Source organism: Harpia harpyja, chromosome 5 (assembly GCF_026419915.1).
Source record: "Harpia harpyja isolate bHarHar1 chromosome 5, bHarHar1 primary haplotype, whole genome shotgun sequence".
Lineage (NCBI taxonomy): Eukaryota > Metazoa > Chordata > Aves > Accipitriformes > Accipitridae > Harpia > Harpia harpyja.
Genome location: NC_068944.1, coordinates 40394631 through 40408336, shown reverse-complemented (window position 1 = coordinate 40408336; position 13706 = coordinate 40394631). Strand labels below are relative to the sequence as shown.

Genomic DNA, 13706 nt, shown 5'->3' with positions numbered 1-13706 from the left:
GCTGTCCCCAGCCCAGGGTGCCACGGAGGAGGAGCGAGGGTGCATGCCGAGGCTGTTAAATGCCTCCTCTGCCTGAGAGGCAAGTGCTCGTACCTGATCCATTCCTCATCCCCATTTTCCTAAGCAAATGGCTGTCTCCCAGCCATGCTGATTTCTGTCCTTGGCATTTGAGCCAAAGAAGAAGGGAACTGGATTTTTTTACATGTTTATAGAATACCCGTGTTAGAGGCATTGCTCCCTGAGGCTCTCCCTTACGGGAGTTTATGGAGATGAAGTTGCAGAGTAAAGATGAGATTCAAGTGCCTTATTGGTGCGGGACAGCATCTCGCTGTGCGGGAACTCCACCTGCCTTGGTGAGAGGAGGTGTGGAGCATGTCAGACTTTGCAGGAGTAAGTTATAGTCAGCGGGATGAACACTGGAGCCATGAAAATGGAAATGATGTCCAGGAGGGCTCTGCTGGCTGTCCCCACCCAAAAATGAAGACAAAGCCTGCTGAGAAAATTAGGATTTTAAAAAATAATCTATATATTGGCAAATGGTTGATTAATATTTCTAGCCTTAAAAAGTAACAACTAACGAATAAGCTTTTTCTCATTTTATTCTTAACACTTTATTTTGGAGAACATTATTGATTTGTCAAAAGTCCATCTGTTTGTTTAGGTCCTAGACCAAAAGCATCAGTGTGGAAACTGATCCCCTCCCTTATCCAATAATTGCCGGAATATATTACCATATTTCCATTGCTTGAATATATCTGCTTAGTATCAGCTCTGCTCAGCTTTCACAGGACAGCTTTAGTTCATATATTTTATCTTTTTGATAGTGAATGAGCAATCCACACATTGCAGTACATTGATTTCAGCACATGGGCCCTCTCGAAAAGTGGGGAAATCACTGTTCTGTTTGGTTCTTAAAATATGCAGTGTGCTTTCAACAATAACTACTGAGGATCAGATAGAGATGGAGAATGAATTTTTTGAAAGGTGCAGTCTTGAGCTTGTCATGTATTTAGGGAAAACTTTCCTGGGAAAACAGGCAGCTTGACGAGATAATTTTGCAGCAATGCTTTTCTCCTGGATACATAAATTTAAGTTCAAGCTATCTTCTGCTTTGGCACCATATTGTCTAAGTGTAAGCATATATTGTTGACCTCTTTCTCCACTCATCAAAGCCTAAATAAATGAGTCAGTTTTCTATAAAGTGGATAAGTGAACCCCTAAATCCTAACTTGGCTAGTTATAGAGCTCAGTAAATGAACCCTGCAAATCCCATAGACTGAAATATCAGGAAACCCTGCAGGAAACCCTACGTGGTGGCTTCCCAAACAAAGCTAAATACGAGATGTGACAGAGAGAGACTTACATCAGTCACAGGAGATTGCTCAATTTTCGTAATACCCTTAGCAGGCCTTCCACACAGAACTTCATCGCCTGTTCTTGCTCAGTGTCTTCACCTCTTCCTTGCCATCAACCACCCTGTCTCTTCCAAGGAGGCCTTGTGCATGGCTGAAAGTTCCTTTATTGCCCCAAATTAGTCTTTATTTAGCCAGCGAACTAGCTTTTAAGGAAACATTCAACTTGAGGGGCTTCAGCAACACAAGCCTGAGTTTGATGTCACTGTGATTGGCTCCATTCCTGTCTCACACTTGTCTTCTGCTTTCCCAATTCCTTAGACACCAATTTATTTTTTGTTAAAAGTGATTATAACTCTCAGATGGCTCTTAAGATGACAATGAAAGCATAAGGTTTGACCCACTATGTCTATGTGTTCAATACCACAGTTCTTAATTGCTCCAGATGCCAGGAGTGCACCTTGTGGAAATGTTCCAACAAAGTGAAGAGCTCTGGGTTGGGTTGGTTTTTTAAGCTATTGCAGTTCATATTTAGCAGTGCTTTTTTAGACCAGCAGGATTTACATTTCAGGAAATGAATCTTTTTTAAGGAAGAAGTGGTATTCTGGGCTTTCATTTGTTACTGTGCTTCTTCAAATGAAGCAATAACTTATGGGGGAAAAAAAATGGCATGCTTCCTTTTGGCTGGGGTGTTCAAAGAGACTGAAAATCATTACTTGTCAGTGGAAACACACATAAAATCACCTTTATCTTTGTGGAAAATCCAGGCTTCTGCCATTTAGAGAAACAAGCTGCTGTTCTTCAACACCCAAAGTTACATCCCCTCCAGTGCACCTTGTACTTGTTCCCTTTCTCACAGACCACCTCCCCTGCCACTGTTTTTTCTCGACAGCAAGACCTGCAGTGCATGGTTTTCAGAGCCTTTAATCTAACGGGTAGATAGTATCAGTGTATTTTTTCATTGTGGTGTGGGGTTTTTTTAATCAGTTGAGGTTGGTTTCTGTCTGACTGACTTGTTCCCAGCCAGCTCCAAATGGCTGCTGCTATAGCAGATGTATGCAAAGCAGGACAAATGCTAATGAGTGACCATAAGCAAGAAGTGTCTGTCATTTTTATTCAAAGCATGCAGGAGGATTTTGTAAGTGGTTAATTTGCCGTTGACTGAGTGAGGATGCCAGATCTCCTTCATTCAGAAACATGAATTATCTCTTAACAGGGATCCTACTACTGGAAAATAGTCAGAAAGATGTTCAATTTATGGAACGTAAGTTACAAGCACAACCTCAAGCCTTACTTGAAAGCACCCTCTTTATGATGGTCAGTCACTGGCGGTTGTCCTGCTTTGCACACAGCTTCCGAGGCAAAACATTTGAAGGTCAGATGTGGCAAATTAAGCAGCAGCCATCTCCAACTGAAGGAAAAATTGTCTGCGAAGCATCGGGTCTGGTTTTCGAATAATCTGCACCACTGGGTGCAAAAGAAGGATGGATTTTGCTCTAGCTTGCAAGAGCAAGATCGGTGCAATGCATTAATTTATTCATAGGCATTTGCAGAATTTGGCAGATTATCCTTATTCATGATGTATGTACCACACTGAGCGCGTATGATGCTTTACAAGAAAATTGTCCTTCCACTAAGGTTCATTGTCCCTGCTACAAAGCGGTCAAAATCTAATTACAATCAATATAGGCCAGACACTCAGTGGATGAGACATGGAAGTTGAAGGAGCTTGATGTAAAAGGGCTAAGCTAAGTAAGTGGATTTAAGGAGTGTTCTTTGCAGGGAAGATAATGTGAGTTAATGAAACTTGAGGGAACCAACTAAAAAGGAGAAGCTGTCAGCTCCTTGTCTTCCTCTTTATCTTATTTTCTGGGTTTCAGAAGCGTTACTGTTGTGCAAACAAAGCAACTCATGTAACTGCCTTGTTAGATATCACGCGTGCTCTCTCTTTTATTTTCAGGAGTATAAATTCGATCGATACATAGAGAATGGCAAGAAGAAAACCACATTCTACAAGGCAGGAAGAAAACTGAAGTATTTCCTAATGCCCTTTGGCTCTGGGATCAGCATGTGTCCAGGGAGGTTCCTTGCAATGAACGAGATGAAGATGTTTCTTTTCTTACTGTTGGCTCATTTCGATGTAGAACTAGTGGAAAACAAAGCTGTCAGACTTGATAACAGTCGTATGGGCCTTGGTATCCTCCTGCCAGACGTTGATATTACCTTTCGTTACAAGCTAAGGTCCTTAAGAAAGTGAGCGGCTGCCTATATGCCTTCTACTAATCTCCATATTTGTTTTGTTTCATCACTTAGCTTTGTATTTTTGGAAACATTTGCTTTTCCCTCTCTGCCTTTACCTCCTTCCTACTTGTTTCTAAGAAAAGCCCTTGGGCTGGAGGTAGATATCAGATGCAGGGACGTGCCACCTCAATTTGTCCTGCCTGAGTTGTGAGTAGTGAGGTGAGATGACAAGAGTTAGGCCAAGTGAATAGCCCAATGTCCCTACAAGACGGACCCCCAAACACTTGGCCATGAGTTGAGTAGGATTTACAGGGAGGATGACATCAAGCCGAATCCAGGCCATTTGTATGGGAAACGGGCTCAGCAGCCCTCTGTCACAGGGGGTTCCCCCTTGTTAGATTGGGAGGTCCCATACACCCACCATCTGGAGGCATCTCTGCATCTGCTCATAGAAGCATAATAGGAAGAAAGGGGGAACTTAATTCTAGAGGGTGAAAGAATTTTTAGTGATTATTATTCTAACTTTTTATTTACTCTGTTCCCTTCATGGTCTCGAGTGTCGTAGCCCTTATTTGGGAGATGTGATGGAAGCTGTGTGGAGTGGTGGGGGATGATTTGCAAGAATGTCTTACTGGCAACACATTTCTGACTTCAGTTGTATGTACTGAGGGTGAATGCTTTGCTTTTCTTCTTTTTTTTTTTTTTTGGTGCAATGCAAAGAAATTAAAATCTGTGATTTTTTTCCTGCAGTCATTTAAAGTCAGAAGGGAGGTTCTGTCGATTTTAATAGGCTCTGGATCAAGCCTAAATTATCTATTTTGGCTTTTGAGCCGAAAAAGTATATTCTTCAGGGAGAAAATATAGGAACCTGTTTGAAATGATTCTGTCATCTAAAAAATTACCTCCTGTTTGTCTCGCTGTTTTCCTAGTAACATGTCCGTGTGTTTATTTTGACCATTTCTTGTGTTTGTTTGCTTCTCCAAAAAGGCAAAATAAGAAGAGGGCTTCAAGGGCAAGTGTGGTATCTAAAACTACTTTTTTATAGTGTTTTACTGTGCCTAAGTGATGCATAGGCAGAGTAGTGTGACCTGTGTTTGGAAACAGACTTTCCCATCTACAAATTGGAAAATTGGGGCCAAAATTTGAGCAAGTGAAAACCCTGGGCAGCCACAGAAGTTACCTCTGTTATGCTGGCTGCCCAACCTGCTTCACTGGGTGACCAGCTCTTGTTTCAAAAATGAATTTACTAGTGCGCGGGATCTGAGATTTTTAGACCCTGTCTGTCTTCCTAGCCATCACTTCAAAGACTGATAAGGATTCTCGTGGCTGTCCAGTCTCAATTTGCCTTGTGTTCCCAAAAAAAACATATCTTTGGGATGTGCCAGCATAAGTCTTTAAAAATCAGAAATTTTACTCATCTCTAAAGCACTTGATGGCCTATGGATGGAAACTGCTACGTACATACTCAGGATTAGAATTATGTATTGTTATTTGTTTAGAAGCCTGTTTAGTTATTCATGTAAAGCACATACCCTAAATAAGCATCAGCATCAGTAGAAAGGCTTTCAGAGACTGGCACAGCCACATTCCAAATCCTCCGAGGAGAAAATTGTGGTTTTGTGAGATATATTGGATAAACATTTTCTCTTCATATATAATATCCATGATGTCTACAGTGTTGGAGTACGCTTACATTAAATGGGCTTTGCAGTTGATTAAATGCTTTAACTTTGCTTCAACATTTAATCAACAGCAAAAGCTGATTATTGCTTTGTGCCACAGAATAAAATTTGTTTTTATGGAGAGATTCTTGTACTCAAGTTACTTACTGCTGTAGTTACTCTGTAGGAGCTATTCTGTACTCAGCCATAGCTCACAATGCAGTTTGGACATTAGAGCCTGGTTTATTGAGAGAGGAAATGTTGATATCATTACACCATTGACTGTATTCCATTATTGCTTAAATGTAAGCTGTAAAATGTCTCATGCCACAGTTCTGATAAATCTTTCTTTGGCATCCAACTTTGAAACAAACCTGAAGCAACTGTGAAAATAACAGTAGGTATTTGTTTCAAACAGAAGACTTTTTTTTTATAATTGTATTCTATTTTTAGGATTTTGAATTAGAATATCACAGGCTGCTGCATAATTTGGTAGGACATAATAGAACTGTGCCAAAAGTACATGCAAATCATTAGTAATTTCAGATTAATTGCTGATCAGTTTGTATAGTATCTATTTTGAAATTAAAAGAAGAGCTAGATTGTCTGCAAAATAGCAAATTAAATCTGTAGGGCATGCTTCCATTTAAAAAAGAAAAAAAGGGTCGGAATCTTTCCCGGGAGTTGCAGGAAACCTCTGTGAAGGCACCTGGGGGCCTCATGTCGGGGTTGGAGAACACTCTGCACCATGCAAGAGGCCAGAGTTTTGCTGGGATAAGAGTTGCTCTTTTTGCTCAGGGACCAAAATAATCAAATGTAAAGCAGGGCCTGCCCAGCTTGTCCTGGGACTGTGTCCCTGGTAACCCGTGCTCCTGGTAGATAAGTTTTGCTGGTAAGCAGTGCATCACTACCTTAGCATACCCCAGCTGCGGAGGAGGTAAGCCTCACCCCCATGTAAAGTCATGAGAGCTAGAGCAGATCGGAGGAAACGTTAAGCACTTCTGGTCCATGTACTCAGCAGCTGAGGAGGTGACTTATTGAGAGTCGTTGGCAGCTGGTCTGACCAGGAGCGACTCGGTCTCCACGGAGCAGGGAGTGAAAGGCCCACGGTGTCAGTATTCCTGGTCAATAAGCTGTAGCAGCACAACGGGATGAGCGTGCCCCATCCCTGGAGGTCCCGGCTGGAGCCAAGCTGGCCGCAGCGTGCTGTGCCGAGGAGGGCATGAGTCATGATTTAGGCACAATATGGTTTTTGATGACCACCTCTGCCGCAGAACCCAGGAGCGACCAGCTCTTAGTGTCTGTCACTGGGTCACTAAGACAGCAAAATCATCTAAGCAGAAACAGCAGTGCTGTTTGCAAGCATTCAGGTGCCAGTGGTGCTGCGGTGGTGAGTGGTCAGAGGCAGTCAGACCTTGTGCTTCCTTGTCCCTCCTCTCCACTTCAGCAGGGGGGTCTGCCCGGCGAGCCCAGCAATGCCGGCTTGTCTCATCGGCTGACCCGGCGGGCGTAGGGTCAGCCAGGAGAAGTGCGTGGGTGCCCCTTGAATTTTCTCTGCCGTTCCTCTAGTGAAATGGTGCGCTCCCTGATCAGTTTGAGATGTGACTCGGCTGGTCAGTACCAGCCTCCGACTGTAAGTTGTCGCTGCCTATGGCTATATTGGTAATATCTTCTGCTATTAAAAAAAAAAAAAAAATCACCTTTTTTCTCATATAAAATAGGTTTATTAAGTCAGTATGGCCCTTTATAGTACCCGAGAAGAAAAGTGAATTCATCATCAACTAATGTGAATGCTAAAATGTGATTTTTTTATTATTATTGTTCTTATTTTAATTTATAGATTGTATGTTTTCCGTTTTCGTGCTGGCATTCAGTACTGCTATAAGCCATTGTAAACTTTTTAAACTGTTACATTACTTAAAAGACCGTGCTACTCTATGTGTACCTGTTTGCAGATTAGACGTTCACATCTCTGCCACTGTGTCCTAATGTGCTAATATAAAACCGTGTAAGAGTTGTTCTTTAGTTTATGCTTTTAAGCCAGTTGCATGTCACTATTTTTGGCATTGCCATTTTTATGAATAATTACTGGTCTGTGAATTTATCTTGTAGAATTATAAATGATCTTTTATTTCATCATTATTGAACTTTGTGACATTCAAAAGATTGTGAACTGCTCTTAATCGTGCAAACTGACATTTTGTGTATAGATGAACAACAGTTGGGTTCTACTTTAATAGTTAATATCCATCATTAAGGCTCTTAGCTTGAATAAGGTATATTGTGAATTCCTGAGCAAGAAAATTGAAACTTCATTATTTTAGTAATCTAACATCTTAAGTGAATTTTGTATTTCAAGGACACAATAAAAATGAATATATCTATTTTAATATTGAATGACTGTCCATGGTATTTTTTTCTAGCTTACATTTACACTTTTCTCACAGATTCACAACTATTGCTTTCATTTTTTAAATTATTTATTCAGCATACCGCATTTTTCTGTTACTTGATCTTGAAAGGTATTTCTGTAAGGAGAAGAAAAGCCTTTAATTCAGCACTGGCATGGAGCAACTCCTTTGAATTTAGGAAATTATCAAGTCTGTTTTACACACACCCCCCCCCAAACTTAAGCCTGTTCTTATCAGGTGAGGAAAAAATAGTGGTACTTTGACATTATTAGGACATTCTTGAAAATTAGTATAAAGATCTGCAATCCACTAGTGATTCCCAAATACAGCTCCTAGGCTTTTCCTTTTGCAAACCTCTGTATAGCACAAGATGTACTACCTAGTCTAAAATATTCTGTCCTCTCGGATCATTCATTTTAAAAGGGAAAATTAATGAAAATTGTTACAATATACAGCACTGTGCCAGCAAAGTGCAACTTGGCGTTTCTAGGTACCACTGTAGCTACTGCATTCTACAAGTAGGTGTTTAATACGAAGGTTGTACCCCAGAGACATCAGTGTTTCTTCATTCCTTCATGCAGAAATGCTTGTCAGGTATGTCGGTGAGGGTTGTTGAAAATACATCTTAGAGAAGATAGACCTGCAGCATTTTTCTGGGTTTGATAAATGTCTTGTAACTGTGCAATTGCTTTAATTCTAGATTATATTAGAAGTTATTGATGTTTAGAAATAAAAAGTGGCATTGTTTGAGATTTCTTGAAGGGCACATTTCTGAGTGAACTTTCCATGATGGTCTGAAAGATAGCTTGGGGGGGGGGGGATTAATAAGACCTCCTAATACTGTATTTTATCTAATATTTGGGTTGACACTAGGTGCTTTCTTGATGTTACTTATATTGCACTCTATTTTAAAATTATCTGAGACATCAATTTATGCATGACATGCTTAATTCATATGAATAAAGCTATTTTAACTGTCAGACCATAGAAAGTGAAGTCTTTTCCTGCCTATTACCTAAACCAGGCTATGTACCCTGGCTAGTCATGTCCCGATAACCCACAACATATCAGAAAAATGATCTCATTACGAAAACACCCCTTAAAACTATGCATATGAAAGTATTGTGAACCTTGAGTTATTGTCTATGTTTATAAATAGTAGTAAGTATGAAGAAATGGGTGCTGCATATATGGAAGCACGTAAAAAATAGAAAATGTTTCATTTTCATTTGAAAGCAAGGAATGAAACTGTAGTAGGATCTTTATCCTCATATAAACCAGTATCGTGTCTACGTAGCCTATCCTATGCATCAGGCTTGCCTGGGATCTCAGGTACTGAGATTGTGTGAATACATCATTCATAATAGCAGAAATGTGCTTGTCTTCAAAACTATTTACACCGAAATAAATAATCAAAAGAAGCCTAAGCTTCAGCTGTTCCTGCTAGGAGCCTTGCAGGATTCTATCTTGCAAGATTTTGTTAAACCGATTTTGACACTGATGTGTTGCTTTGTATTCCCCCCTCCTCCCCCCCAAACAGGAGCTATGAGTACAGCAAAGTTGAATAAAAGTCTAGGTTCTGGCTACAGAGAGAGTAAAAGACAGTAAGTAAACACCCTGTGATGACTTTTTACAGTGACTTCTTTGCTATCAGCCCATCTCTCCAAACTACCTCTTCCTTCCAAATAGTTTAGTCGCTAACCTCCTACAGGCAGCAAGTCTTTCCCTGTCTAATTTCCATCTTGTGAGCCAGTGAATCGGCTGTCTTCTCGACGTGTTTTTCAGTTGCCTTCTAAAAAGGAAATCTTTACAGCAGCCTCTTGCAAAATCGGCGCCGCAGGTAGCTGCGGCAGCCGCATCGCTACGGCTTTGAACCTGCAAAGTGGACGGGCATCAGTCGAGCTCGGCACTGATGAAGGGATTGCAGCACCGGATGGGGAGCTGGGGGGGATGCCGCCGCTCCGGGATGCCGCCTCTGTGTGCCCCCGGCCCCGGCGGCGGGGGGGGACCGCACACCCGCCGCCGCCCGCCGGAGTCCCGGCGCCGGCTTGCGCTCGCTGCGCTCCCACCTGCCCCGACCCCCTACAAAAATCAGGAGGAAAGGGGTGGGGATGGGGGAGGACTCCTGCAGCCCCTTCCCAAAAGCAGCCCGTGCTTCCAGGGATGCTGGAGTGAGGAAAGGGGGCAGGAGCCCCCGAGGAGGTTCCGAGGGAACCGGTCGGGGTGTTAGGTGAGTTTGGAGGGCTTCGGCTGGCGGAGAGGAGGTTTACTCTGGAAAGGCGATTGTTTGCCCCTAATCCTCAATTATGAGGATTTAAAAACAGTATTAGAGGGGCAAGCTGTTCTGCAACTTCTCGGAAGAAATAATTGTTGATTTAGATAAGCCCTGATCTCTTCAGTGTTTGATGAAGACGTTAATTTATGGCTGTCTCGCAGTTTATGGCTGTCATTAGATTTTCAGCTTTGTCTCTGTTCGAAATGTAGCTTTCTTTTTATTTTAATCCGAGACAATTATGTAAGAAAACGGTTATGTTTGATCTAAAATGCATCGTTTTCCTATAGCATTTCAAATTATTCACAGATCATACTTCTTGTATGTGCATATATGAATTCAAAAATACAGCAGTAAAGTGCTTGAAACAGACCATAAATTTGCTTCATGTTTTATTACACGTCTCTGAATCAGGTTGAGAGGACAAGGGCAACTAGGGGCTTGGGGAAGGATTTAACCCTTCCCGAGGCTGGAGATCCAGCCAAACCGGAGCAAATCCGCCTCCGGAGCGCTTCGGGGGAGGGGGAGGCTGGGCGACACCGACCTGATGAGTGACCACGGGGAAATGGGGCTGGCTGCAGCTCTTGGCTCATTTAGCACATGTCCCTTCTGCGGCGTGGCCGGCTGGTAGGAGTCCCCGAGTCAGGCTCGGCGCGGGGGCCGGGGCCGGGGCCGGGGCGGCCGCGCTAGCTCCCGCTCCTGGCCGCGGTTCCTCCTGCCCGGGCCGGGATGGCACCCGTGCCGGCGGGCAGGAGCTGCTTAACCCCTGCGGCGCCTGCCTAAGCCAAGCGCGATACTCCATGGAGAGCCGGTATTAAGCCTCCGACGGGCTCCGCTAGCGCCAGAGCCCTGCGGGCGGGGGCCCTGCCCCGCCGAGCAGTAGCGGAGCCAGCGGCGGGCGGTGGCGGCGGGGGGGGGGGCCGGGACCGGGGCCGGCGCGGAGCCCAGCGCGACTTCCCCAAAGTTTTGTCCCGCTGCGGCAAGGAGCTGTTCCGCCATCTGATTAACGCCGCAGGATCCCTCCGGCCTGTTGGCAGCGGGTGCAATCCAAGTTACAAATGATCCTGGAGAGAGTCGCGGAGTCCTGGCTCGCTTACTGTAGCCCCCAGCAGCCCCCCTCCGCCAACCCCCCCCCCAAAAAAAGTGTTAATTGCTGTAAAGTTTCCGAGCACGTGGATAATTTACTTTGACTGCTGCGTTTTAATTAAAAGCAAACTTATTTATGTTTCTGATGTTTATATTACGCGATTTAATTACGTTTAGAGGCAGCGTGGCACTTTTTTTCCCCCTTCCATCCTAAATCACATTTTCATTAAAGGTTTTAATAAGAAAACTCACTTGACCACTATTCATTATCTAGTCCCCTCCATGCACACAAGTTCACTTACCCATTCATTTATTCACTTACTCATTCCAGCAGATCCGCTGCAACTGCTGCTAGCAGGGATGTGAACACTCATAATTATTTGTCAAAGTCTGGAAAGTGTATTATCCCTTCTTCTAGTGGTAATTAGTTACCATAGCATCTAATACGTAAATGTGCCCAGAGCACACCATTAACAGTTAAGCGGAGGATTCAATTTAACACATGATTATATCTTTCATAAGTCATTACATTAGGAAAGCCAATGTCACTCATGCTGGGACAATCCTAGGCTCCGAGCGGGGGTAAGGGGCCGGGGGCCGGGGGAAGGGAGCCGGGCTGCGCGGCGGGGACAGAGGGAGCCTTCGGAGGAGGCTGGGGGAGAGACCCCGGGTCGGCGGGGCGGTTGGGAACGGGGAAGAAGCTCCTCTGAAGGGGGACATGATCATTTCTGGCGAAGCGATCTATCAAGCGTTAAGAGGGGCGGGGGAGCCTCTCTCCTCCCCCCACCCCCGGCACACACGACGCTTGCATTGGCGAGACCTGCCCGGGGACTGGCCCAGCGGCTCCGTCTCGCTTCCCGGCGAGGCTGCTCGGCGGGGTGCGGAGGGACAGGGGCGAGGGGCCGGCAGTGGCAGCACCTCCGCCCGGCACAGACCCCGCTCCCCCCGCCCCCACAGCAAGCAAGGAGGAGGCGAGAGAGCCCAAAGTCGGGCGGCAGGAATGAAAAGCGCTTTCATTCCGCTTTCCCGTCGCTCCGAAGCAGAGGCAGACGAGAGAGAGAGGCGAACGGAGAGACCGCCCGACGGGCCACCGACGGCAGCGGCCGCCCTCGCTCCTCCGAGCCGGCGGGGAGCAGCCCCGGCCGGGCCCGCACACGCCGTCCGCGCCTCGGCCCCTTCCCACGGGAGGCAGGAGGCAGAGCGTGGGCCTCCCACAGCCCCTTGCCTTTCCCCCAGCCCAGGTCCCGGCCGCTCCAGGAGTTTGCTGGGACCCGGCTTGCCTCCCCCCATCCCACGCCCGGGCATAGCCGAGCGGCGCCCGCGCCTTCCAGGGGAACCTCTCCGGGAAGCCCGCTCGGTAGCCAGAGAGATATTAAGCGGTAAATCTTGCAGCAAATGTGTCCTGCGATGTTATATGCACTCACACTCCACACACGCGCGCGCACACACACACACACACACACACACGCACCACGCCAAGCTGGTGGCAGTGGTTAATTCCTAATCAGAATGATGGACAGCAGAGACAGAACAATACAAACTAATGGCTGTGTTGCTGATCACTTTACCCCTTGATTAAAGACACCCAATTATGGCGCAGAACAGTGTCGTAATTATGTTCCTTAATCACATCCAGGAGGTTTAATTGCCTTAACGATGTGTTTCATTAAATGAATTTAGGTATTATAGTCGACAGTTTTCATACACAGTTGTTTTCAAATTAACATAATATTAGACATCGTCATGGAAATTGTTTTAATAATCATAATTAGACGCACCCAGCCTTTGTCTAGTAAATGCTGAGAGACGCTTCTCCTTGCGCCTGGGGGCTGATCTGCCCACCCTCTCTGGGCTGCCTTCCCACAGCTCCGTGGCACTTTACAGTTATGTTTCCTGAAAAGTTACAGGTTCTGATTAATCTTTTTTGATGGGAAGTGGAGCAGAAAATATTTATCCCCTTCCCCCGCCTGTGCTGCTGCCGTTGGGAGAGGCGGCTCCGCGGACACCCGGAGCCGGCCCGGGCCGCCCGAGGGGAGGGGGGCACCCGGCGGGGCCGGGACCCCCGGCCCGGGCCCGGCTCAGAACGGGCAGCTTTAGGGGGCTGCCTGCGACCCCTGCCCTCGGGTTTGGGGCAGGGCGTAGGGACCACGAAGGGAGGAGCGGCTCCAAAACTTGGGGGGTAGGTAGGAGGGGGGGGCGGTCCTGCAGCTCACCCCGGGGCGCACCCAGCCCCACTGGCCGGGCTGGGGGGGGCGGTGCGTGGAGCGGCGGGACGGGCGGGCAGGGCCCGGCACTGCCCCACGGCTGCCCCGCACCGCCGGGGTCGGCCCGCCACGGCCCGGGGGGGACCCACCGCGGTGAAAAACGTCTCGCCCCCCTCCCTGGGACACCCTCAGCCGGGAGTGGGGTGCTGGGGGGGAGGGTGCTGGGGCGCATTCAGAGCAAGGCAAAGGAAAAGGAACTACCCGCCCCCGCCATCCACCTCCTCAAATCTGGAGATACATGCTTAACAAAGCACAGCATAATACAAGCGTTTGTTCAAAATATTTTAATAAAGATTCTTTCCGACATAGATACACATACAAACGATCGTACATTGCTGTCATAATCTGATTGACCTATTTAATATATATCACTCTTTACACATCCGTGACCTGCCAACAGATCCATCATGGCTCCTATT

At 46.0% G+C, this 13706-nt stretch overlaps 1 protein-coding gene across 3 annotated transcripts in view; it reads left to right on the top strand.

Annotated features, from left to right (window-relative positions):
- The window catches only part of LOC128142285 (cytochrome P450 7B1), a 132734-nt gene extending 125083 nt beyond the window's left edge, over positions 1-7651 (top strand). For all 3 annotated transcript variants that reach the window (XM_052788244.1, XM_052788245.1, XM_052788246.1), the window contains exon 6: positions 3313-7651. In XM_052788244.1, the coding sequence (XP_052644204.1) occupies positions 3313-3609 (297 nt within the window). In that variant the 3' untranslated portion in view covers positions 3610-7651. The remainder of the gene's footprint in view (positions 1-3312) is intronic.
- The last annotated feature ends 6055 nt before the right edge of the window (positions 7652-13706 follow it).